The sequence below is a fragment of the Tachyglossus aculeatus genome, chromosome 11, assembly GCF_015852505.1.
Source record: "Tachyglossus aculeatus isolate mTacAcu1 chromosome 11, mTacAcu1.pri, whole genome shotgun sequence".
NCBI lineage: Eukaryota > Metazoa > Chordata > Mammalia > Monotremata > Tachyglossidae > Tachyglossus > Tachyglossus aculeatus.
Window position 1 is genome coordinate 21,771,162 of NC_052076.1, and position 27,202 is coordinate 21,798,363.

Genomic DNA, 27,202 nt, shown 5'->3' on the forward strand with positions numbered 1-27,202 from the left:
AAAGAAACCTGTTTCAAACACACCCCACCCAAACCTGTGCTTGCAGGCAAGGGGGTTTTAGGGAGGTTGCTTCCCGGGGAAACAGCTGTTTTTGATGCAAATCTTCCTGGGGAATGTCAAAACTCACTCACTAGTATTTACTGAGCACTTATGTGTGGGCGCCTAACCAATGTCCATCTAGACCAAGCTCGGGAGAGGCAAGACATTGCCCATGCCCCACACACATACTCCAAGTGTGTACTCCACACGTACCCCAGAGCCCACCTGGGGCACCACCTCAGGCTTGGCCCAGATGGCTTCCCCCATCTGCCCGTATGCCCCAACTCCACCCCGGGAACTGGTGGGCCGGTCCCAGCTGATACTGGAGGGGAGGTGGGGGGGAAGCAGCAGTGAGCCCCGCTAGCCGGGAGACAGTTATGGGAGGGGAAGCGAGCTCCAACACAGCGACACAACTGCTCCATCACAGACCACAGTGTGCCTGGGCACAAAGAGCGGCCACGCCATGGGGCTGGCCTCAGAGTTGACTCAAAGGGCCTGCTGTGAATACCCGTCGTTGGGTTTCCGGTGTATGGGGGTGGGAGAGAGAGGCAGGGGGCAAGGCTTTTCCTCCCCAGCTAACTTGGGCTCTGTCCTGCCTAGGCAGCTGGGCCAACTCTCCCCTCCCCTCCCCTCTCTGCTCCAACTGCTAATATTCTCCCCAACTTGATCAGGTGCTGGTTTGGGATCAGTTTCTCCTTATGCATCTGCTGGGGGTGGGGACGAGTGCTCGAGCAGCTTCTACAGTTCCCCAGGGAACCAGGTGCACAGTCCAAGGAGGGACTCTAACTTGTGAGGACTAAACACAATTGACTACTTGCCATTTCATTAATAAGAATAGTAATGGTACTAATCAACTCCACACTACGTGCTAAACCCCGACACAGGCCCAGAATGACCAGATCGGACCCAATCCATGCTGCACCGGGGTGGGGGGAGGGGAGGGGGGAAAATGTGTGCCACAATCTACCTCATTCCCATCTGACGGCCAGAGAAACTGAGGCCCAGGGAAGTTAAGTGAATGGCCCACAGTCACATGACAGGCCCTTTGGGGTAGAACTGAGATTAAAACCCAGGTCTCCTGACCTCTGGTCCCAGATCTCCTCCCCTCCTCCTCCTTCCACGGGTTGCTATGAAGCAGTGGGGTGGAAGAGGAGGAGCTTACCAGCTCTACCAAATTTCTACACTTCTACCAAATTTGTTACACTGTGCTCTCCCAAGTGCTTGCTACACTGCTCCTCCCACAGTAAGCATTCAATAAATACCACTGACTGACTGATCAACCAAGAGGGAGCAGCAGACACCAGGAGGACACCAGGAGGCCCCAGTTCAGTTCCAAACTAGATGAAGAGGGCCAGGTCTCGCGGGGCATGAACCAAACAGCTCCTCCCAACATCAGGGCCAGCAAAACAGCAGCACGGGCTAGAACTCTGGAAGCGGGGCTACCGAGTGAGGCTGGGTCAGGGGGCCCCTGCCGAGGGTTGCTCAGGTGCTGTCCGCCTGGGCGCCATACTCCCAGAGCCCTGAGCTGCCGCTCCAGCCACATCTGCACCCCGGCCCATGACTACCCCGGCTACTTCCCGGCCCTAAAGCCCCAGGGCAGGGCCAGGCCTGCTCGCACGTCTTCTACCGCTTTTTCAGCCTGTGAGAAATGTGCTGAATGGCCTCCCTAATTTGAAGATGCTCTGGATACATTCAATTTGTGTTTCCAAGCTCACGACCAGGCATACTACAGGAACTTAGACCTCTCGGATCCAAAACACTAAACCAGTCCATTCAGTCGAGCCGAAATTTTTTCCTCTTTTAAAGAAAACCCACACAGGGCGATACCGTAGGTTATAGAAGACTTGCCAAAACACGACCCTCGAGCTGCGACAGTCGGGCCAGGCAGGAGGGAAACCAACCAAACTCTTAAGAGAGACTCCAGAGTCTGATCACGACACCGTGCTCATGCCACTGAAAGCACAACAGGACTTCAAGTGCAAACCGACGTGACCCTAAGACACGACAGGTCCATGATACCCTGCTGCCCCAGAACCTCTCTCCATCGTCCTCCCAGCAGCACGCGGCCCACGGCCCCAAACTTGCCCAAAAACCAACAGTGCCAAGTGGAGCCAATTTGTGATATGTGATGCCAATTTGTACTTCCCAAGCGCTTAGTACAGTGCTCTGCACATAGTAAGCGCTCAATAAATACGATTGATTGATTGATTGATTGATTGGAGGCATTTGGACACCAGATGCCAGTGGGGTGGATTCACCCCCCACCCCTCCAGGCCCACAGACGACTCGTGTGTCACTCCTCATCCCCACCCAATCCCGAACCGGCTGCTACTTACAGGGGCACGTGGTGCTGCTCGGGATTGGCTCTGGTCAGTTCCTCCTCTTCCACGTCTGACTCCCCGCCCGAGCTGCTGTCGGTGACGTCGGAATCGAATGCCCGCTCACTGGCCCTCAGGTTGGCCGCTCCGCTGGCCGTGAACCTCTCCAGTTCCTCCGAGAGAGACTCGCCCTTGAGGAAGCTGCCGAGTCCTTCTTCGGAGCAGGCCGCCTTCCTCAGGGCGGCCTCGGTCTGGCGGGTCAGCATCAGCCGGCTGCGGTGGCTCAGGGAGGCCAGGCCGGGCAGCTTGCTCAGCGTCTTGTCCAGGAAGCCGCCCAGCTGGTGCTGGATGTGTCTCTCCACCTGCTTGGCCTGGACCACCTGCAGGCGCTTCTGCAGCCGGCGCGCCCGGCTCTCGATGTCCGCCTGCCGCCGCAACAGGGCCTGGGTCCTGGCGGCCGAGTCAAGTGTCCTCACCGGGCCAGTGGCCGGTGGCAAGCTCTGCTCCTCGGCCCCACCCCCCACGTGGCAACCGTCTGGTCCCGGCGGCTGGCTCTCTCCATCGGCCCTTCGGAGCACCTGATGCTCCAGTGTGGCGGGGGAGGACCCGCCTGCGATGCTGCCCTCGCTCGGGGGCGCAGCCGGCTCACCTTCGGGAGCCCGTCGGGGTGGGAGGGGGCAGTGGGCCGGTCCTGCCCTCAAGCTTCCAGGCCCAGCACCCCCTGGGTCAACAGCCTGAAGAGCAGGTGAGGAGGAGGAGGAGGATGACAAGGAGGACGAGGAGGAGGACGATGACAACAAGGAGGAGGAGGAGGAGGATGATGACGATGAGGAGGAGGGGACCGCCCTCTTCCCGCCCCCGTTGAGGGCCGTGGTGTGGTCGGGCTCCGGGCTCGTGCTCTTGCTGAATTTCTTGGCCAGCCCATTGACTGGCGGCTGAGGCAGAGCCGACTGGCCGCTCATAGTCACGGTCTTCAGGCCTTCTAAGGAGAACTCGAGGAGCGGCTGCCTCCCCAACAGCTCGGCTCGGAGCTCGTGGGTCTTCAGGAAGGACTGGGACAGGAGCGAGTGGGACTTGAGGACGGTCTGCTTGCTGAAGACTCCCTGCAGTTTCAGGGCCTCCTTGGTGGGGGCAGAGGCTCCATCGGAGCAGAGATAAGAGGCCACCAGTGGCTGCAGCTTGCTGCCCAAGTCTTCCTTGGCAGGGTTGCTGCGCAGGTCGAGGCCAGGGTCCTCCCCAGCAATGGCCTTCCTCTTGGTTCCGTTGGCCGCAATGAGGAGGTTGGTGCCGCCGCTGCTCTCGGCGCCACCGGGCGACAACGTGGAGGACGGGGGAGCCAGTTTGAAGCGGATGTGGTGGGCTTCGGCTGCTGCGTCAGTGAGAGCGGGCGCCATCGCAGCCATTCAGCACGAAGAGCCAGGGAGTCCAGCCTCTCCCGGAGCCGCCGCCAGCTCCGTAGGCCCCGGCCGCCTCCCCACAGCACCACCTGCAATACAAGAGACAACAAGACAGCCGGTTAGGCAGGGAGGCTGGCAAGGACGAGGGGCGCAAAAACTCCTCTGCCTCACAAGGGCCGAGGCATCCCTGTCAGACCCCGCTCCTCCCATCTCAAAACTGTCTGAGCCTAGATCAAGCAGCGGGGCCTTGTGCAGAAAGCAAGGTCCTGGGAATCAGGAGGACCCGGGTTCTCATAACCAGCTCTCCGCCACGTATCCACCGTGGGACTGTGGGCAAGTTGGTTCACTTCTCTGAGCCTCAGTTACCTCATCTTTAAAATGGGGATTAAGACTGTCAGCTCCACGTGGGATACGGACTGGGCCCAATCTGATTACCTTGTATGTACCCCAGTGCTCAGTATAATGCCCGACGCACAAGCGCTTAATGAAAACTATTAAAATAGAAAAAAATTATTTAAAAAAAAGATGAGAAACAGCTCTCGGATGGGAGAGAAAAGCAGGGCATTTCAGGTGCTACTAGATAGACTGTGCCTGACCTTATCTTCCCCAGCACTTAGAACAGCGCTTGACACACAGTAAACCCTTAATACCACAATAATTATCATCATCATTATTTGACTGTCCTAGCTGTGGAAGGCCAGAAACCGGTTACTGAGTGGGGAAATGAATGTCTGTCCCAATGAGACTGGATAGGAATCTTATGCCCACAAGTCCCAAAGGAGGGCAGCCCAGCCAGGACCCCACCTGAGTCAGAGACAAAGTAGTCTGAGGCAGCACAAACAATATGGTTTTTGTTTTGGTGTTCTAACCCCTCCCTTTTCAATCCACCTATTATTACTACCCCTTAAGAGTTTGGATCAAGCAGGACAGTACAATCGAGTTTGCTGGCACCCAGTCTTCACCCCCTTTGCTCCCAGCCATCCCCCATCTTGCCATCATCTCTCCCACCCCCAAAACACCCCTCTCCTTCTGTTCTCTCATTGCTCAATTAATCAATCGTATTTATTGAGTGCTTACTTTGTGCAGAGCACTGTACTAAGCGCTTAGCACTGTACTAAGCGCTCCTCAGGCTCCGCTTGGCCAAGATTTAGGCCCAGTCTTCCTGCTCTGAGGACTGGGTGCTCATTCAGTCAATGGAATAAATTTGGAATCAAAAGCAAGGACAGCGAAAGAGATATTATATGAGAAGCAGCGTAGTCCAGTGGAAAGAGCCCTGGGACTAGGGTTCTCACCCCAGGTCTGTGCCGAACTGCTGGGTAACTTTGGGAAAGTCACTTCCCTTCTCTGGGCCTTGGCTTCCTCATCTGCAAAATGGGGAATTCAACAGATTCTCCCTTCCCCCTCAGACCTCAAGCCATATGTGCAACAGAGACTCTGTCTGACCAGAATATCTTCAATCTACTCCAATGCTTACTACAGTGCTTGGTGTGTATGTAGTAAGCACTTAACAAGTATTACTATTTCTGTAACACTATCATCACCATCATCAAGTAGGGGCTCAACTTATTCCAACATGCCAAGTCTGGGTCCTGGAGATGAACACTGTAGCCACTGGTGAAGGCCTACCAGTAGCTTCGGTGTCAGCCTGGTCCCCAGGAGCTGTCTGGTCTGAGCCCACAGTCTCTAGGCCAGAAGTGGAGAGACTCTCCACGTTTTAACCTCAAACATTTAGAATCAAAGATTTAAGGGAAGGGAGGAGGGAGTGCAGCTCTACACCCCACATTAAAACACAAAAATGTACACCACCTCCATTACTTATGTCTTACTACACTTTGACATTCAATGGGAATTCTTCATCCTCCTCACCCTGATATAAATAAGCATCAACAGTTAACCTGTCATTCATTTCAGTTCCTGTCTCCCTCACTAGACTGTGAGTTCCCTGAGGGCAGAGATCATGCCTATTAACTCCACTGAACCCTCCCAAATGCTTAGTGCAGTGGTATGCGCCCACAAGGCACTCAATAAATACTACTGATTGAGTAGCCCTGCCAAATCTTGGAAAGAAAAAGCTCCTACTGCATTTCCAATGGCCATTTTTAGGAAGAAGGTTATCAAAAAACTCCAAAAAAAAAAAACCCTAGAGATCTACAAGTCCAGGAAAATCCCAACTGCCTGTATGACAAATGGCATGCTTAGGCAGAAATGAGGAGGCAGAAAATCAGTATCTCACTATCCCAAGAGCAGCAGATGAAAAAACAAGTTCAATTTCTGTGTGTTTATTAACTATCCTTTAAGGGAACAGAATCAGAAACACCAGTACAAACAACGAGGCTCACAAGATGAGATAACCACTCAGAAGAGGAACAGCCGCCCCATTTCGAAGGACCCAGAATTTCTCTCACTTTTCATCTTGCAACCCAACCTCCTCCCCGACTCCCTCTGTCTGTAATGTGCAAAACAGGTCAAACGGGAAGCCATGTGGTCTAGTGGATAGAGCACGGGTCTGGGAGTCAAAAGGACCTGGGTTCTAATCCCAGCTCCACCACTTGCCTGCTGTGTGACCTCTGGGCAAGTCACTTGACTTATCTGGGCCTTGGTTATCCCATCTGTAAAATGGGGGTTAAGACTGTGAGCCCGATGTGGAATATGGACCGTGTCCAACGTGACTAGCTTCTAACTACCCCAGCGTTTTTGCCTGGCACATAGTAAGTGCTTAACCAATACCATAAATACTAAACAAATTAATTAAAGTACCAAGTGGCCAAGACAGCAGCTCTCTGCCTGGTGGCTGCCCAGTAACTACCTGCCATCACACTCCAGGAGTGCCAGGATTCATTCATTCACTCAATCGTATTTACTGAGCGCTTACTGTGTGCAGAGCACTGTACTAAGCGCTTGGGAAGTACAGGTTGGCAACATTTAGAGACCATCCCTACTCAACAGCAGGCTCACAGTCTAGAAGGGGGAGACAGATAACAAAACATATTAACAAAATAAATAGAATATGTACAAGTAAAATAGGGTAATAAATATGTTCAAACATATATATATATATATATATATATATATATATATATATATATAGGTGCTGTGGGGAGGGGAGGAGGTAAGGTGGGGGGGATCGGGAGGGGGGAGGGTGAGAGGAAGGAGGGGGCTCGGTCTGGGAAGGCCGCCTGGAGGAGGTGAGCTCTCAGTACGGCTTTGAAGGGAGGAAGAGAGCTAGCTTGGCGGCTGTGTGGAGGGAGGGCATTCCAGGCCAGGGGGAGGATGTGGGCCGGGGGGTCGACGGCGGGACAGGCGAGAACGAGGCACAGTGAGGAGGTTAGCGGCAGAGGAGCGGAGGGTGCGGGCTGGGCTGGAGAAGGAAACAAGGGAGGTGAGGTAGGAGGGGGCGAGGTGATGGACAGCCTTGAAGCTGAGGATGAGGAGTTTTTGCCTGATGCGTAGGTTGATTGGTAGCCACTGGAGATTTTTGAGGAGGGGAGTAACATGCCAGAGCGTTTCTGCACAAAGACGATCCGGGCAGCAGCATGAAGTACAGATTGAAGTGGGGAGAGACAGGAGGATGGGAGATCAGTAATCCAGTCGGGATAGGATGAGACTAAATGAGCAGGGTAGCAGTTTGGATGGAGAGGAAAGGGCGGAGGTTAGCGATGTTGTGGAGGTGAGACCGGCAGGTTTTGGTGACAGCTTGGATGTGAGGGGTGAAAGAGAGAGCAGAGTCGAGGATGACACCAAGGTTGCGGGCTTGTGAGATGGGAAGGATGGTAGTGCCGTCAACAGTGATGGGAAGGTCAGGGGGAGGGCAGGGTTTGGGAGGGAAGATAAGGAGTTCAGTCTTGGACATATTGAGTTTTAGATGGTGGGCAGACATCCAGATGGAGATGTCCTGAAGGCAGGAGGAGATACGAGCCTGGAGGGAGGGAAAGAGAGCAGGGGCAGAGATGTAGATCTGGGTGTCATCAGCATAGAGATGATAGTTGAAACCGTGGGAGCGAATGAGTTCACCGAGGGAGTAAGTGTAGCTAGAGAACAGAAGGGGACCAAGAACTGACCCTCGAGGAACCCCTACAGTAAGTGGATGGGAGGGGGAGGAGGAGCCTGCAAAAGAGACTGAGAATGAACGGCCGGAGAGATAAGAGGAGAACCAGGAGAGGACAGAGTCTGTGAAGCCAAGGTTGGATACCGTGTTGAGGAGAAGGGGGTGGTCCACAGTGTCGAAGGCAGCTGAGAGGTCGAGGAGGACTAGGATAGCCTAGGAGCTGTTGGATTTGGCAAGCAGGCGGTCATTGGTGACCTCTGAGAGGGCAGTTTCTGTGGAATGTAGGGGACGGAAGCTAGACTGGAGGGGGTCGAGGAGAGAGTTGGTGTTGAGGAATTCGAGGAAGCGTGTGTAGATGACTCGTTCAAGGAGTTTGGAAAGGAATGGTAGGAGGGAAATAGGGTGATAACTAGAAGGCGAGGTGGGGGTCAAGAGAGGGTTTTTTTAGGATGGGAGAGATGTGGGCATGTTTGAAGGCAGAGGAGAAGGAACCAGTGGAGAGGATCCCCCAAGGCACCAGAGTTTCCTGTCACTGCTGTGACCAGAGACCCAGGGCTCTGACTTCAGCCACTCTCCACCCTCCCCCGGCATTCCCCGAACAGTCCACACTCTACGAGTGTTTGAGCGACAAACCCCGCGATCCCCTCCTGACCTTCCAGAATTGGAGAAGAAGGGCAGGAGGGAAGAGGAGTGTCACTGCTTCCAGTTCCCCCTAACTGGTTTCAACCACTCCTCAAATCTGGGATGAGCAAGCTAGACCGGCCCCTAGCTCTTCCAGGGGACGGAGAGCGCAATGTGGGAGTTGATTGGGCTACCCACACCCAGAGGGAAATTCGGGGGACTGGAACACCACCGGCCTTGGCTGGGGAGAGTTGGGAAGTCCCGGGGGAGGGAGGGGTTCTGTCCACAGATGGGAGGGGGCCCTGCTCAAGCCATGGCTACCAGCCCAATGGCCCCTCCCTCCCAGGGATGTGGGGTGGGAGGGGTGAAGGGGAGAGCTATCCAGAAACATAAACAATTACACACACACACACACACACACACAAATCACCTTCGCCACCTGCATCCAAAGCCTTAAATGGAGATGAGTGACAGGCCTGGGAGTCAGGGAACCCAGGTTCTAACCCTAGCTCTCCAACACTGGTCAACAGTGTGACCGTGAGCAAGTCACTTCACTGGGCCTGTTTCCTCTGCTCTTCCTACATCTACCTCAGCACTTAGGACAGTGCCTGTCACATACGTGGTGCTTATCCAATGCCCCCAGTGCTCCGATTCGTCAGATACCGCCGGCTTGCCTTCAGATTAAGCCTCCCACACCTGGCATTCACTTTCCAAGTCCAGCCTCCTCACAGCTCCTACCGCAACCACCTTCTGTAATGGGAGACAGGACAGTGGCTTGGAAGTCTTCAAGGGCTTCTCTGAAGAGGGTAAGCCGTCTCCATCTTTGAGAGTGCAGAAGTAAGGCGGGAAGGCAGCCGAGCCAGCCCAAGGGAGGCAGCTAGAGAAGTCTGCTGTATAACCTTTGGTAAGTCATTTCATTTCTCTGTGCGCCTCAGTTCCATCATGTGGAACATGGACTGTATCCAAACCCACTGTACAGTACCGTGCCTGGCTCAGAGTAAGCACTTAAACACAATTAAAAAATAAACAAGAGTACAGGGGAGGAAGAGGAAGACTGGAGAGTCCGGCTGAGGAGGGAAAGTGCAGTCTAATGGAAAGAACACAATGGAAGATCTGGCTTTCAAGCCGCCACAGTGCCACTGTGGGACCTTGGACAACCACCTCACGTCTCTGGCCCTCAGTTTTCTCACTTGTAAAATGGAGACAAGATAGACTGTGAGCCTTCTGTGGGGCAGGAACTTAGTCCAGTCGTATAACCTTATCTACCTTGACATTTAGCATATAGCTAATAGTAATAAGTATATAGTAATATACTATATGTATATAGTGATATATATAGTAATATATAGTAGTAAAGGCTATTACTGTGGCTTAGTGGAAAGAGTATGGGTTTGGGAGTCAGAGGACATGGGTTCTAATCACAGCTCTACCACTTGTCTGCTGTGTGACCTTGGGAAAACCACTTAACTTCTCTGTGCCTCAGTTCCCTCATCTATAAAATGAGGATTAAGACTGTGAGCCCCATGAGGGACATCTTGCTTACCTTGTATCTACCCCAGCGCTTGGCACATAGTAGGCACTTAAATACCATCATCATTAAATCTATATGCATGAAGGCTTAAGATACTTTACCCAGTCTCTCCAGATGGTTACCCAAGTGAGCAGCTTTGGCATAGCGGATAGAGTACGGGTCTGGGAGTCAGAAGGTCATGGGTTCTAATCCCAGTTCCTGCCACTTCTCTGCTGTGTGACCTTGGGCAAGTCACTTCACTTCTCTGTGTCTCAGTTACTTCACCCGTAAAATGGGGATTGAGACTGTGAGCCCCACATGAAATAGAGACTGTGTCCAAGTGCCTGGCACACAGTAAGTGCTTAACAAATACCATTATGATAATAATATTGATAATAATAATAATGGTATTTTATTAAGCACTTACTAAGTGAAAAGCACTGTTCTAAGTGCTGGAGAGGTCACAAGGTGACTAGGTTGCCCCATGGGGGGCTCACAGTCTTAATCCCTATTTTACAGATGAGGCAAGTGAGGCACAGAGAAGTTAAAGTGACTTACCCAAAGTCGCAAAGCTGACAATTGGTGGAGCTTGGATTTGAACCCATGACCTCTGACTCCAAAGCCCGTGCTCCTTCCACTGAGCCATGCTGCTTTAAGAGAAAATAAAGAGAGTAGTAATAGTACTTATTAAGAGCCTAGTGTGTGCAGAGCACTGTACTAAGCACTGGAGGGTGTGGGGGAGAGACTGTTCATATCCTTTGGCCTAAAATTGTAGAATCCCACCTTCCACCTCACCTCTGATCCCATGAGTTGAACAGTCGTCTGCAGGGGGCGCGTGGGGAAAGCCGGGAAAGGGGACAAGAAGAGGGAGTGGTGCTGGAGAAAAATCTCTCTCCCAAATGATTTTTTTTTTACTAATATTTGTTAAGGGCTTACTATGTGTCAGGCACTGTACTAAGTGCTGGGGTAGATGACCAGAAATCCCACACACCCAGGACAGCTACCTCACTCCATCCAGGAGCCTCGAAGTGTCCTGCGCACAAAGCATCATTAGTATCAACCCATTACTGGGAAGAGACTGAGGTAACTCCTTGATAAACTCAAAATTAAGCCCTCCTCCTTCACTGAATTTTGATGCTGGCTTCTCAGGGTGCTCAAAAGGACTGCTCTAAGGAACCCTTTTTCCTGGGAGGCAAAAAAAATTACAGGAGAGAACTCTGAATTTTAAAGGGCCTAAAAACACCCCAACAGAGAACAGCATGGCTTAGTGGAAACAGCACGGGTTTGGGAGTCAGAGGTCGTGGGTTCTAATCCCAGCCCCATCACTTGTCAGCTGTGTGACTTTGGGCAAGTCATTTCACCTCTTTATGCCTCAATTACCTCATCTGTAAAATGGTGATTAAGACAGGGAGCCCCACCTGGGACAACCTGATAACCTTGTATCTCCTCCAGTGCTTAGAACAGTGCTTGGTACACAGTAAGCACTTAGCAAACACCATTATTATTATTAAAGTTCATTTAGGTTCAACTAGTCACAGTAAAGTATTGAATTTTTGCATTCCTGGGAGCCTTCTCACATTACCAAACCTCATTAAGAAAGCTACCCTTCTTCTTATCTGACTCTCTTTATACAAGTTGCTTTCCAAGTAGAAAAGGTTTTCAGAAAGAGCTGAAGTCATCTTTTTTAAAAAAATAGGAAAATGAAAATTCAAGTTGTCCTGTCCCCTTATGGTGTATTTCCTGAGATAAATTAATATAATTTTATATATATGAAAGAGAGAGAGAGAGAGAGAGAGATAGAGAGAGGAGAGAGAGGAGAGAGAGAGAGAGATTTAAAAAATCATTTCAAAGGCAAATCCACGTGTCGGGAGAGGCCTGGAGATGTGGGCCATCCCTGGTTCCTGAAGGACCGACAGCCCCGAGGGAGCCCAGGACCAGAGACAGGAGAAGCAGAGCAGGGTGGGGTGAGCAGAGAGCAAGGGCAAGGGTGCCGGTGGCAGGTGGAAGGGGGATGCCCCGCACCCAGTCTCTTACCCTCCTGGCCAGCTCCGGCGGCCCAGCCAGGAAAACCAGTTTCCATCCAGCTCCCAATTCCCCCCAAATGGTCCGTGGTCAAAGAGCTCCACAGAGGACCATACACCGGTGGCAGCCACCAACATACTAGGTAGGCGGGAGACCAAGTCCGCTTCCTCTTCTACAGCAGGCTGCGGGGCCGTATACGGGTTCGGGACAAGAGCATCACTCATCCAATCTCCCCAGGAATACCCAACATCTGGCAGACCCCACCCACTAACTACCTCTCTGCTACCAGCTCACACTTTGGAACCTAGCGCTTTTCACACACTACCATTTCAGCACTTCTTCCTCCTGCTTGTAAATCATGTCCATCTCCATCTCTAGACTGTATTTAATCAGCCCATCATATTTATTGAGCACTTACTGTGTGCAGAGCACTGTACTAAACGCTTGGGAGAGTCCAACTTAGAGTTGGTAGACCCATTTCCTGCCCGCAACGAGCTGAGAGACTAGAGAGCTTACTACAGCAAAGGCTAGTAGAAAGAGCCCTGATTTGGGAGTCAGGGGCCCTGGGCTCCATCCTAGTTCTGCCTCTGGCCTGCTGCATGGCCCTGGGCAAGTCACTTTACCGTCTCCATGCCTCAGTTACCGCACCTGTAAAAATACAGGCAAGACACCAGTTCTCCTTCTCCCACGGAACGTGAGCCCCATGGGGGACGGGCGCCGCATCCGACCTGCTTCTGTTATAATCTACTCCAGTATGGTGCCGGCCCGGAGTATCAGCCTAACCAATTCCAATAGAAACAGACAGTGCTCTGCACACAGTAAGCGCTTAATAAATACGACAATGAATGAATGAATAAAGCACGGGCCTGGAAGTCAGAAGACATGGATTCTAATCCTGGCTCTGCCACATACTTGCTGTGAAACCTTGGGCAAGCCACTTCACCTCTTTGTGCCTCAGTTCCCTCTTCTGCAAAATGGGAATTCAATGCCCGTTCTTCCTCCTACTTAAGCCTGTGAGCCCAATGCGGGACCGGATTATCTTGTATCTACCGCGGGCTTAGTACAGTGCTTGGCACGTAGTGATTCTTCTAGACTGTGAACCCACTGTTGGGTAGGGACCGTCTCTATATGTTGCCAACTTGTACTTCCCAAGCGCTTAGTACAGTGCTCTGCACACAGTAAGCGCTCAATAAATATGATTGATTGAATGAATGAATGATTAATACGACAATTATTATTGCTATTATAAAACACTTACATAACCCCACTACATGTGCATACCATACGGCACAAGCAAATACTATTGATTGGTTGACTCAAACCCTAAAAGCTAAAGTTAAGAAGGGTTACAAACCTACACCAACTTTCAGTGCAGGAAGTTTTCAACATAGGCACCAAAAAGTTATTTTAATCTAAAATGAATTTTCCTCTTCCTCCAAGACATTTAACTGTTAGAAATAAAAGCAGTAGACACGTAGGCTGAAGATCCCTGCTTACCAGTGGACCAACACAAGAGAGAGACGCTCCTCAGATAGACGAGGGGGAAAACCAAAAGTGAAAGCTGCCTCTCTTTCGCTTGTGAAGAACTAGATTTTCGAGCCCCTCTGTAACAGCAAGGGTATTTAAGTGCTATGTGCCAAGCATTGTACTATGGGGCTAACATCCAAGGGAGAAAGAGAACAGGTACTAAATCCCCATTTAGCGATGGGGAAACTTAGAAGTACAGTGAATTGCCCTGGGTCACCCAGCAGGCAAGGGGCAGCACCACGATTAGAAATGTTGCCAACTTGTACTTCCCAAGCGCTTAGTACAGTGCTCTGCACACAGTAAGCGCTCAATAAATACAATTAAATGAATGACTGAAATGCTGGGAAGTGGTGTACCCTAGTGGAAAGAGCCTGGGCATGAGAGGACCTGGGTTCTAATCCTGATTCTGCCTCTTACCTGTTGGTGAGACCCCAGGCGAGTCACCTTGGGCAAGTTACTTCACTTCTCTGTGCCTCAGTGACTTCATTTGGAAAATGGGGATTAAGACTGTGGGCCCCAAGTGGGACAGGGAGTGTGTCCAACCCGATTATCTGTTATCTATTCCAACCTTTAGTAGTACAGTCCTTGGCACATAGTAAGCGGTTAACAAGGACCACAACAACACAAAAACAAAACAAAAAAAAACACCTCCTGATTGCTCTTTCCACTAGTCCAAGTTGCTCTTGAGAATCACCATTGCCAAACCCCAAAAGTTGCCTGCATTCCCTGGCTGGCATTGCATTGTCCAAGACAGAAAACACAAGAGAAACCAAAAGCTTGACTGTTCAACTCCAGGAGAAAAAAAAAAAAAACAAAAACAAAACAAAACAAAAACCCTCTCCACAAAGTCGATGTAAATTTTGGGAAGCGACAAGATCCGGTCCTTGGGAATTCCTGAGGCTCTTCTCTCGGATCTTATGTCGGGAACGATGGCCTTTCTCCTCTGCCTACGCAAGATACCTTTCCTGTTGCCACTTCCTCCCCAAGAATCTTCAAAAACCTAAAAAGAGCCAAAGAGCCCTCCCACGCAGATCCAAGTTGGCCAAAGACAAGTCTAATATCTGGTATCAGGCACCATCTTCAAAAGCCTAAAGCTTTAGTTATAATTCCCCGATAGATCCTGGTAAGGACCAGAGAGAATGATTTGAGGACTGAGATTATCTTTTCGTTCCCACTAGATAAACCCAGGCCTCTGCGTTGCTTAACCAGAGTAGTAATAATAAAAGCAACAACAACAGTAATAATAATAACAATAATAATGGCAGAGGTCAAGCATTTATTGTACACCAAGCCCTGTTCTAAGCCCTGGAGTATGCACAAGATAATCAGGTTGTACACAAGGGGCTTACTATCTAAGTAGGAGGGAGAACAGGTTTTGAATCTCCTCATTTCACAGATGAGGAAACTGAGGTGCAAAGTGAAATGACTTGCCCAGGGTCACCGATCAGACTTTTGGAACCCAGGTCCTCTGATTCCCAGGCCCGGGCTCTTTCCATTAGGCCACGCTAGTTCCCTCCAGTGGCCTCCCCCTCCAACTGGGTCCCAGAGGATTTCTGAGAGGGTGGAGGGAGGCGTCAGTTGGGTAAAATGCACCGGCAAAGCATCTCACCATTTCCTCCCCTGACAAACCTACAACCCCACCCAAGTCCTAGACCTCTCATCTGTTGGCCTCCTTTACACCATTTGCCTTTTTCACTATTACCGCCTCTTCCTTCCCCTCCCGCCCACCTACCCACTCTTGGAAAAAAGAAATGGAAGGCATCACTAGTAAATACTACTTTCCCCTTCAAAACCAAAGAGATGTAGTTGATTGATCTGGTGAGTGGAGGAGTAAAGGATGGGGGGAGGAGGTAGGGTGGAGCATTATTCATTCATTCACTCAATCATATTTATTGAGCGCTTTGTGCATAGCACTGTACTAAGCGCTTGGGAAGTACAATAACAGCCCTCAGGGGAAAATGGTGTTGGAATAGCAGAGAACGACTGGCAGGTCGAAAGCCTGAAACCCAGGCCTTATGACTCCCACTCTAGCCACCAGGCCCCGTGGTTTATTAGAAAAATCTGCTTCAAGGTGCAGGCCCATTTCACCCAGCAGGGCAGTGGAGCCATTTCTGGTTTCTTTCAGCGTACCACAGTTCAGGGACGAAACCGACGATGTAGGCTTCAGGAAGCATGGGGGGGGGGGGGGGGGGGGGGGGGGGCGGAGATGGATGTCAGGTTGGGTAGTGCAAAGCCAGCGACCAAAGATTCCTGGGGCTGCTGCCCGAAGAAAGGAGCCTGGGAGGGAGCCCGAAGGCGTGATGGTGGCAGCTTTGAGTGGCCGGCCCTTGAGTGCAGATGACCGGCGAGCGCACTGCAAGAGCTGTCAAAGACCACATAATCAAGGCCTCTGCCCTGAAGGAGTTTCTGGTCTCAAGGGGAAGACCGCCAGACAGAGGGCAGCTCGTAGGCAACTGTGGGACTGTCTACCCAGCCCCCACCCCCTCAGGGAGCTGTTCTGCCCCAGTGGGCAGGTCTGTGACCTCGGGCCCCCAGCCGACCTAGAAGACAGAGTATGGGCCTGGGAGTCGGCCTGTCTGCCCAGTGTCCTTGGGCCTGTCACTTCACTTCTCTGTGCCTCAGTTATCTCATCTGTCAAATGGGGATGAAGACTATGAGCCTCACATGGGCCAAGACTATGTCCAACTTGACGATCTTGTATCTATCTGGGGGCTTAGCACAGTGCCTGGCACTTAGAAAGTGCTAACCAATACTATTAAAAAAACCAAAAAGAAAAAAACAAACCAGACTCAACAGCACAGGCGACTGCCTATCTCCTCTGGCCAGCCAGACCATACGCACGCCCTCTCCACAGCCTGTAACCTCTTTGACCAAGGGCAGCACGGCCCTCGGAGGGTGAAGCAACCCATGCCTGACAGGCATCACCCTTCTCCAACAGCTCATCGGGAGGCAGCGGGACCCGGAGCAAAGGACACAGGTCTGGAAATCAGAGGACCTGGGTTCGAATCCCGGTTCTGCCACTTTCCTGGTAAGTAGCCAAGCCGCTTAACCTCTCTGGGCCACAGGAAAGTGGGGATTAGAACAGTGCTTGGCACACAGTAAGCGCTCAACGAATACCAACATTATTATTATTATTATTATTATTACTATTACCCATTCTTCATTCCACTGACGGTGGGACACGAACGATGTCTGATCTAGTCATCCCAAACCTACCCTTGCGGTCAGTATAGTGCTCGGCAAATAGTATGCACTTACACACCACAATTATTATCATCATTGCTATTATTATTATTTCCCAGACCCTCAGTCCCAAAAAGCCTTCACCACCCAGGGGACACACCTGGGTCGAGGGGAAGTGGGACCAGTGATTGGGGGCCACCGGTGCTCAAAGGGCCCTTCTTGGAGCAGGCTCCACCCACATGATGATAATAACAATAATAATAATGATATTTGTTAAGAGCTTACTATGGGCCAGGCACTGTTCTAACCTCTGGGGAGGACACAAGCAAAACGCACTGGGCACAGTCCCTGTCCCGTATGGGACTCACAGTCTCAATCCCCATTTTACAGATGAGGTAACAGACAGAGAGAAGTTAAGTGACTTGCCCAAGGTCACACACCAGGTAAGTGCCGGAGCCGGGAATAGAACCTAGGTCCTTCTATCTCCCAGGCCCCTGCTCTATCCATTAAGCCATGCTGCTTCTCTTTAACTATTCAGCATTAATCACAGCCTTCCAAACCACACAAAATAACAGTGCGTGTAAATGTAAATCCCCAAATCTACCTGCAGCCTCCCACAGCCCACTCACTAGGGATCCCAATGAGTGACTGTTGAGTCCTAAAAGTGAAAGAGAAAGCTCCCGTGGCTCAGATTTCACTTAAGTCAGCCCTTAGCTCATTCAAAGCAACAGACCTCTCTGCCACTTACTAGGACAAAAACTTTCCCTAAAGTTTACTCAGAAGCTGAGTGTTAAAATCCCAGCAGCCCAGAGGAGGAACAGGGGTAGGGGCCTGTGTCCTTGGGCCACCTTTGGGACAAGGCTGACCCCTACTGAGGGCTGGCAACCACATGAAAGGGCAATTTTTCCATGGCATTTGAGAATCGCAAAGGTACAGACTCCCTGCATTCTTGCTCTTGGAATGCAAAGTGGAAAACGGTCATCATCAGCTCTCTGAGGATCCCCCCTCCAGCTAGGAAGGTCAAGATCTGTCGCCCCTTAAAACCTTCCCAGGGAAATAGCTTCCCCTCCTGAACCAGGTAGCGAGAGCTGGTGGCACAGTGGGGGAGCAGTCTCCTGGCACGGATGAGCGACCCCAGCCCCATAGCAGAAGTCAGAAGGCACTACTGGTTAGCCCGGCCCTCTTCGGTCTCTCCCCGTCCTGAAGACAGAGCCCACTGTCGCACAGCCTGAGGACTGACTGGATTTTAGCCAGGTAGGTACACTGTTAGAAAAGGGCACTTTTATTTTGGGCCCATTTCCGCTTCTATCTTTTTAACTGTGATGGTAGTTGTCATACACTAACAAGGAGCTAAGTGCTGAGGGTGATACAAGATGACCAGACTGGACAGAGTCCCTGTCCCCCATGGAACTTCAAATCCATTCTAGCCCTCTTTTACAGATGGGGATACTAAGGCCCAGAGAGGGTAAGTGGCTTGACCCAGGCCCCGCAGGAAGCCGATGGCAGAACCCGGGTCTTCCGACTCCTGACTCTAAGCTCTTTCCTCTGGGACACGTTGCTGCCCTACATTAACCGGCTACAATATAGACAGAATGCTAACATACAAAGTTAAGTCACCAAACAGAAAGGGATCATAGTAATTCAATCACCACTGGAAACTTTTGCAAGCACTCAATGTACTCTAAGGCCTAGGTTCAAGTCATTTTTTAAGGACCTGAATTGAGCAATGGTCAGTTGCACTTGGTCACTGGTGATGGGGGCAGGGTGGGGGGGGGAGGGGAGTAGGAGGAGGACAGATATAAGGCACTGATAAATAAAGACATCCAAAACCTGACGATACCCAAATCTACATCTCCACCCCTGCTCTCTCTCCCTCCCTCCAGGTTTGTATCTCCTGCCTTCAGGACACCTCCATCTGGACGTCCGCCTGCCATTGAAAACTCAACATATCCAAGACTGAGCTCCTTATCTTCCCTCCCAAACCCTGCCCTCTCCCTGACTTTTCCGTCACTGTAGACGGCACTACCATCCTTCCCATCTCACAAGCCCGTAACCTTGGTGTCTTCCTTGACTCCGCTCTCTCGCTCACCCCACACATCCAATCCGTCACCAAAACCTGCCAGTCTCACCTCCACAACATTGCCAAGATCCGCCCTTTCCTCTCCATCCAAGCCGCTACCTTGCTGGTTCAGTCTCTCATCTTATCCTGACTGGATTACCGCATCAGCCTCCTCTCTGATCTCCCATCCTCCTGTCTCTCCTTGCTTCAATCTATACTTCATTCCGCTGCCCAGATTACCTCTGTGCAGAAACGCTCTGGGCATGTCACTCCCCTCCTCAAAAATCTCCAGTGGTTGCCTGTCAAACTTCAAATCAAGCAAAAACTCCTCACTCTCGGCTTCAACGCTCTCCATTACCTCACCCACTCCTACCTCACCTCCCTTCTCTCCTTCTACAGCCCAGCCCGCACCGTCCGCTCCTCTGCTGCTAAGCTCCTCACTGGGCCTCATTATCGCCTGTGCCGCTGTCGACCCCCGGCCTACGTCCTCCCCCTGGCCTGGAATGCCCTCCTTCCACATATCCGCCAAAGTAGCTCTCTTCCTCCCTTCAAAGCCCTACTGAGAGCTCACCTTCTCCAGACTGAGCCCCCTTTTTCCTCTCCTCCTCCCCCCCCCATCGCCCCCACTCCCTCTGCCCTACCTCCTTCCCCTCCCCACAGCACTTGTATAATTGTACGTATTTATTACTCTATTTTACTTGCACATATTTACTATATTTTATTAATGATGTGCATAAAGCTATAATTCTATTTATCCTGATGGTTTTGACACCTTTCTACATGTTTTGTTTTGTTGTCTGTCTCCCCTTCTAGACTGTGAGCCCGTTGCTGGGTAGGGACCGTCTCTATCCGTTGCCAACTTGTACCTCCCAAGCGCTTGGTACAGTGCTCTGTACACAGTAAGTGCTCAATAAATACGATTGAATGAATGAACGAAAACCTCGTTTAGCAGTATTAGTAATGGTGTTTACTGCAGCACTCTGGGGCCATGGACCATACCGAGTGGTTGGAGAAGTCTAGTTGGTTCATGCAGACTGACGAATTCCAATCCCGCTCCATGCTGGGAGGAGCCCTGTCTGCTTTACTTTCCCTGGTCGCCCCCTTCCCACCACCTGGGAGAGGCCAGGGCACTGGGGCCGAGGAAAAGCTTGGGCCGTGGAGGAGCCGCCAAGGAGCGGTCGACCAGCCTCAAAGAGCAGAGTGCAACCTGGGCTTCGGGGCCTCTCCTTCCCAACTTCTGGGGCCACGTGGGATAGAGTTCTCTGCTCTTCTTTTTGGACCACCAGCACATTGCTTCCTTCATAAAAAGAAGGGGTCCACAAGGCAGACTGGATTCCAAGAAACCCAGAGAGTTTTCCAAGAAAAACCAGAACCTGGAGGATGAAGACAATGGATTCCAGATCCGGGCGCCGAGAACCCCCTTCTCATAACAGATTTAGAAGAGCTGAGCTCCATATTAATTCCAACCTTGAGTTCCCAGTTCTCCAACTTGTAATTAAATTACAGGTGTGGTGAAAGAGATCCAGATAGTAAAGCAGGCCCGGTCAAGGGAAGAACAGACTAAATCATTCCAAAGCACCATCCCCTGGCCCAGAGATCCCAGGTCACGGTCTGCACCTGGAAACCAGCAAAGAGTCTTGGAAACCCAGGAGCTCCTGGATGTCCTGCGGTCACTCCAGTCGCATCTCTCTCGTTTCCACCTTTGGATTTTTTCCGACCGTCACCTGGCTCCAGTACTTTGGTATCTATCATTCGGGTGGAGCAGAGCAGCTGAGGCTCACCCTGTCCTGCCTTGCCCCTCTGGCCTTACCCAGAACTAAGCATCACCTGGCGTACATTAGAGGAAGAACTGATTTTTATCTGTTCTTGGGGTCAGAACTTCTGTTGCCTGTTCTTTTCCCAGAATGCCCTACTGCAGATTGTACCCTCAAGGACATGCAAGTGGTACAATGGGATTTCATAATTCTCACAATTTGGCTAACCTACGTAGCAGTTTCTTGTCCGATTCAACAGCAACAACAACAAAAAAATAAGGTTCATCGGGGAGAGGAGGGGTAATTTGGGAAGGAGTCATTTTCATGCTTTCTATTTCTAATCATAAGTGATATCAGGGCTGCCACTTCACCCATCCCCCTACGACAACTGTAAACTTGCTCAGATACTAGCAGTAGAGTCACTAATATAATAAATATCAACGTGAATAATTCAATATTGAGAATAGTATTTAAAATATATTCCAGGCAGCTTATAACATCCTGGTTACACTCTCCTTTAGGTAAAGTAAGAATTACGGCATTTATTAAGCACTTACTCTGAGCATCAAGTACTACGTTAAGCGCTGGGGCAGGTTTAGGAAAATGAGATCCAGCAGAGTCAGTGTGCCCCCCACCACGATCCGGGTGAGCAACCCCAGTCCCACAAGCACAAGTCGGAGGGCACTGACTGTTGGGCCCCACGGGGCTCACAATCTAAAAGGGAGCGAGGAGATCTTATCCCCATTTCACAGGTGAGCAAACTGAAGCCCGGGGAGGTCAACTGACTCTTCAAAGGCCGCGTAGCAGACGAGTGGCAGGGACGGGGCTAGAAAGAACCCATTTCTCCCGACTCCCGGCCCTATGCTCTTTCTGCCGGACTCCACCGTCTCCCTTCCCGGAGGGGCTCTAAACTGCTGTGATAGGTCACTGTCACTCCAACCACGTGCAGCATGGTCACTGACTCTTGCCAACAAGGAAGAACGTGTCAGAAAAATCGGAAAGCCTACTTTCTTTCCCAGGACCCTTCGCAGTCTGATCGAGCGAGCGTAAGAATCACCACTGAAGACAAGAAGCCGGAGGGGGAAGGGCCCAAGGACAGCACTGGGGCGCGAGTTCAAACACCGGGTCCATCTGACTGACCAGACCTTGGAGGCTTTACTGGTCCACCAACAGACTATCAGGGGATCGGCCACACTAGTCTGATTCGGATCGATCCCAAACTGGAGTTCCGGGGCGGTGGGGCACAGGCAGTGAGGAGCTGGATTCAAATCCCACTTCACTCCAGGCCTCAAGCAAATCACTTCCTCACTCTGCTCCTCAGTTTCTCCACCTAGACAACAGCGCTATCACCGTGCCCACCCCTTCAGGGTTCCTAAGGGTTTAAATACATCAATGCAAGTGAAGTATTTTGAGTTTTTCAAAAGAAGCATTATAGACTAATTTCAAGCCTTTCGTTATTTGGCAGGGAGCTTGGAAGAGCAGGAGAGGAGTTAGTTCCCTTGGAGAAAAGTTTGATTTGTTAAAAAAACAACCGCCCTCCACAGTGACCAATCCGCGGATGACTTACTTTCCAAGGCTAAGGGATCCGATGCCTCGGGAAACTACCCTCTGCCCAATGCCAAGACTCAAGAGACAAGCACTCAAGCCCAGGCTCATTCTGAGTCCCTTAGAAAAAAACCAAAAACCTTCAAAACAAGCACCTCCAGCCACAATAGGGCTGGGCTTGAAGACAAGATCATGACAAGCCACCGGAGCTTCACCAACCTAGACCTTCAGGTAAGGAGCCAAGCCTAACTTGCACAACACTGGCCCACGGTGGGGGGAGAAATGACTATCCAGCTAGGCGATGGAAGCGGCATTGAAGGAGGGGAAAAAGGAATGTGGCAGTGTTTGCACAAGAGAGGGAAGAAGAATGTACCATAAGAAACCTCTCTCCTCTCCCTTTTCCCTACTACAAGTTCACAAATGGCAGAGATCAAGGAACTGCTTCCCACTTCTCTAACAACCTCAAACCAATTCTTTCTCAAGGCACAACCCCTCACAAAGGGATGAACAATGATCCCCTAAGGGGTGTGGGCAAGAGGAAGGAATGGCAAGACAACTCAACTTGCCCTCAGCAGCCAAGAGGCCAACAGTTTCTGAAAAAGCCTCAGAGCGGTGGAGGAGAATGGTCCAGGACACCGTTGAAGACCCCTGTCTGGATGGGAAAAGGAACGGATTTAGGAAAGCCAGACAAGGGACCACGGTAGGGAGAAATTAGAGGCCAGCTTCCTCACCACCTGAGCTTTGACAGGCCTTCGCTGGGGGGGAGGGGAAGGAAGGGAGGACGCCCAGGATCCACTGCACCTCTCTGCCATTGTCCAAGGTCACGTGTAAAGGGGTAACATTTACACGCATAAAGGTGGTCAGGAGCTTCCACAATAGGCCTTCACCTTCCCACCCCCAGCCCCCCTCATTTCAGGTACCACTCAAAGCTTTCCCTCCAATCGAGAAGAAATAAAAAGGGCCAGCCAAGGGATTAAAAGTTAATCATAAACACCTCGAAGTGGGAAGCCTTCGCCAGCTGCTTTAGCTAGTTGTGGGTCAGAGAAATGAAATAAGGTAGTTAGTTCAATCAAGCCGATGAATACCTAATTTAGTAGTAAATCAAGAGTGTCGCGTCTGTGGGCTGTTCTCCCTTATTTCATAACGCATCATTTTAAATTCCCGGGGGGATGGACTTTTTACCTTGTCTTATTTTTAGAAATACACATCACACTGCACAGATCACATGACATGATGTAACTGCTAGCAAGAAAAAGGCCCAAACTATTCAAAAAAGATAACCAACTGGTCAGATGGAAAGGATGAATGCCAGCTGGGGAAAACTCCCCCTACACCCCACGCTGACTTTTAAAATGAGACATTTACTTTGTTGGTCACTCCAAGAATTCCAATTTTAATACATTCATTAGCTGGGAAGGGAGGCTGGCCAGTGGCTTTCCTTTAAAATCCTCAACAGGAGCAGCTGCCCTGGGGCTGGCAAAACGGGCATTTCTCCGACGGGGGCGGGGATAGAGGAGGGGAGAAAAAGATTGAAGGAAACATCAGTGCTGGTAAACCAATTATCTCTTGCTAAAGAAACTTTGGGATACAAACGCATCGAAATTACAGCTCTCTTGCCCAGAGGCCCTAAGACAAGCAGCTGAGGTCGGTCATTCCAGTTTCCTTTCTTTGAAATTTCCACTTTTGCTCGAAAGGCAGAAAGCTCGTTCCAAACAACTCAACACAGTGGAAAAGCACGTTAGAAGAGAACCGATACACCTTAGAGCGCTTGCGACAGCTTCTTAAATCCCCCGAAATCTCCGGAAACAACAATCTCTACCTTAATTTGTAAAAACAGGGGCCCGCTCTTGCTTCATTTGACTTCTATATGGAAGTTTACTTTGAATTCTCATCCCATGATAGAAGCCGGGAGTAGAGCACATTATGCAAGGTGCAGATTATGTAATTTTCCCTTGTTTACTTGAAAAACCTTTCCTGCTTTCCTTTCGAGTTAAAAAGAGGCCTAAGATTTCTGGTCTTGGGAAAAACCGTTCCTCCCCTCTGGATACATAAACAACACCAGACGCCCTCCACCCCTCCGAAAAAAAAAAAAAAATATATATATAACCCAACGACTGCCAGCCACGTGACAGGGAGGGAAATGGCAAACAGTGGGATTGTGAATGGAAGGGGGGGTGGAGGGGGAGGGGACTATCCTTCGGGAAGTTGGGGGCCCTTGGGGCCCGGGTTCTCCGCTCCCTGTGCGCGCTCCGCCCAGCGGGCCCGCGCCCCTCTAACGTTCGAAACCCGAAAAAGTGCGGGCCTCCCGGCGGGGCCCACGCAACCCCACCCCGCCCGCCCCGCCCTCTTCCCCTTCCCGGAGCGACCCGACACAAAATAGCTCGGCAAAATCCCGGCCTTTTCCAAACAGATCCCCTAAATCCAAAAAGACACACACACGAATCTCCAGGTTGGGGGGAGAGGGAGCCAGGGCCCCGAGAAGAAACTGGACTTGACTCTGGCCCCTAAAATAGCCGCTTCCGCTTTAAATAAGAACGCAACCCCAAACTGAGAAACGAGGACGGTCGGGGGGGGGGGGGGGGGGGGGAAACGAGCGCCCGAAACGGTGAAACCCTCAACTCTCCCTAAAAGCCAACCAAAATCAAAGCCTCCTCCCCCGTTTGGTTGGAGAAAGATCAGCCGAAAACATGTCCACCAGGAGGAGACGGGATCCGAAGTCGACCGGGCGACCTCGATGCGGCCAACAAAAATAAAGGCGCAAATCGAGGCGGATCGGGCCACCGGGGCGGCGCGGGGTCGGGATACAGACCGGGAAATGCGCCAGGCGCTGGCCGGGGGAGCCCGGAGGGCCGTCCGCGGTCGAAGGGGGTCGGGGGCGCCGGCCGGGGACTTGCTCGGGGCCGGGAGGCGCCGTGTTTTTGTGGCCGCGCGTTTAAACGCCACGCCGGGGGAGGGGGAGGGCGGAGGGAGGGAGGGAAGCCGTCGGCGGGCCGAGGCCCCCGCCCCTACGGGCCCCCGCCCCCCACCCCCGGGGCCCCCGGGGAGCGGCCCGGACAGCCCACTCAAAGTTCCCGATTCCGCCGGGCCCCGGGCCCCGGGGTTCCAAGTAACAAAGGGAGCGCCGGGGAGCGCGGGCAAAAAGAAGGGCAGCGGCGAAGAAGGAGGAGGAGGGGGAGGATGGAGCGGCGGGAGGAGCGGCGGCGGCGGCGGCGGCGGCGGCACCTACCACGTGATGGAGGAGCGGAGCCCGGGCGGATTCAGCCCCACAAAATGGGCGCAGTTTGCAAACAGTCCCGGTCGCGCCGGTCGAGGCGTACGGGCGAACCCAGAGGCCGCCGCCGCCGCCGGCGGGAGTCGGAGGGGAGGGCAGGGGAGGGGAGGGGGAGCCGGAGCCGGCCCGGCCCAGCCCGCCCCCTTCCCCCGCGCGGCCCCCCGCAGCCCCCGCTCTCCGCCGCCGCCGCCGCCGCCGCCCGGTGCCGCCCAGACTTTCCGGGCGAGGGGGGGGAGGGCGGGAGCGGAGAGCGCCCGCTTTTCTTCTGTGTCCGGCCGGCCGGCTGGCTGTCCGGCTGCCCGGCCGTATGTCTGTCCGTCCGTCCGTTCCTTCCCCTCGCTCGGCTCCCGCGGGGGCCGCCGCCCGGCCGACAGCCCCAGCCCGGGGCGGACGAGCGGGCGGGCGGGCGGGCGGGCGGGGGGAGAAGAAAGCCGCCCCCCCGCCCTACAAAAACCAGCGCCGCCGTCCGCACCGCCCGGAATCCGGAGCCCGGAGCCCAACGCCGCCGCCGCCTCCGCCGCCTCCCGGCCCGATCCGGTCCGGGCTCCGCGGTCCGAGCGCCCCGGGGACGCCGCCGCCGCCGCCGCCGCCGCAGCGTTGGCGCGGGCTCGGCTGCGGCGTTCTTGTCTCCTGCTCGCTGAGCGACGGCGGCGGCGGCGGCGGCGCGGGAAAATGGCGGCCGCGCTCCTTGGTTTCCCTCCCTCCCGCCCCCCCTCTAATCTGAAGCGGAGGAGAATGGAGCGGGCGAGCAGCGGGGCCGCGGGCGGCGGCGGCGGCAGCGGCAGGAGGGAGGAGGGAGGAGGGAGGAGGAGGAGGAGCGGCGGCGGCGGCGGCGGCGGGGACAGCGCCTACCGCCGGCTGCGGCTGCCAGGGGCGGCCGCTCTCCAGCGGGGCGCTAGGGGGCGCTCCCCGCGCCCGCAAGCCGCCAGGGGGCGCGGCCGCCCCCGGCCGCGCGGCCCCGATGCTGCGGCCGCTCCCGCGAGCGCGCACACAACTGCGGCGGCGGCGGCGGCGGCGCTGCCGAGCGCGCTCTCTCTCTGTCTATCTGCCTTTTCCTCCCACGAAGCGGGCACTGCGCCGCCGGCGGCACCGGACCCAACTGCTCACCGGAACGAGGGGCGGCGGCGGCGCTTGCACGCGACACTGCGGCACTGGGCCGGATCCTTGGAAGGGGCGGGGTCCGTCCGGGGGCCGCCCCGTGCAGGCCGGCCGCCGGGACCTCTGTCCCGGAGCGGGCGGGCGGGCCCCGGGGCGGAGGCGGGCGAGTGCCACAGGGGGGGCGCGATTAACTCGTTTGGAACCGCGGGATTGCGGCGGCGGCGGCGGCAGCGGCTGCCCCCGGGCTCCGACTGCGGTGGTCGCCCAGCAGAGCCGGCGCGCGCGCTCGGGGGCGGCCGAGCAGCCCCAACGCGGCAGCCCATGGCCTGCAACGCGGCCCGCCACTGAGCCCTGCTATGCCTTCGGCGGCCGCCAGGGCCCAGGAGGGCGCCCTTCCTCCCACCCGCGCCCCATCGGTTCCGCGCAGGCGCCGGCGAAGCGGCCACGGCCGCGGAGCCCGGCCGGGGCGCCCGCGCGAAGCCCCACGGGAAGTGTAGTTTGCGGGGCCCCACGCGGCCCCTCCGGCCGGGACCCGCCGCCGCCGCCGCCGCCACCGCCACCGCCGGGCCCCAGGCAACCGGCACGAGGCCCGGCTCTGCCTTCGGCACGAACGACCCTTCACGGCCGCCATGAGCGTCAACGGCGAACTTCACCGAACGCCAGCCCACACGGCGCACCCGGGACCACGGAAGCCTCCGAAACTAACCCTTGCAAGGGCCAGTGTGGCTGAGGGGACGAGCCGGCCGCGGCGGCGCGAAAGCCGCCTGCAGTTGAGGAAATGGCCGCCTCGCCACTGACTTCCTCAAACGGCAC

The 27,202-nt window shown here is 53.4% G+C and overlaps 1 protein-coding gene across 4 annotated transcripts in view; it reads right to left on the bottom strand.

Annotated features, from left to right (window-relative positions):
* The window catches only part of KANSL1 (KAT8 regulatory NSL complex subunit 1), a 98,072-nt gene extending 72,807 nt beyond the window's left edge, over positions 1-25,265 (bottom strand). For 2 of the 4 annotated variants that reach the window (XM_038753878.1, XM_038753877.1), the window contains exons 1-2: positions 25,247-25,265; positions 2,376-3,843 (exon numbers count right to left, since the gene is read on the bottom strand). In XM_038753878.1, the coding sequence (XP_038609806.1) occupies positions 2,376-3,760 (1,385 nt within the window). In that variant the 5' untranslated portion in view covers positions 3,761-3,843; positions 25,247-25,265. The remainder of the gene's footprint in view (positions 1-2,375; positions 3,844-25,246) is intronic. The other 2 variants (XM_038753876.1, XM_038753875.1) reach the window with 1 other exon arrangement.
* Positions 25,266-27,202: the final 1,937 nt, after the last annotated feature.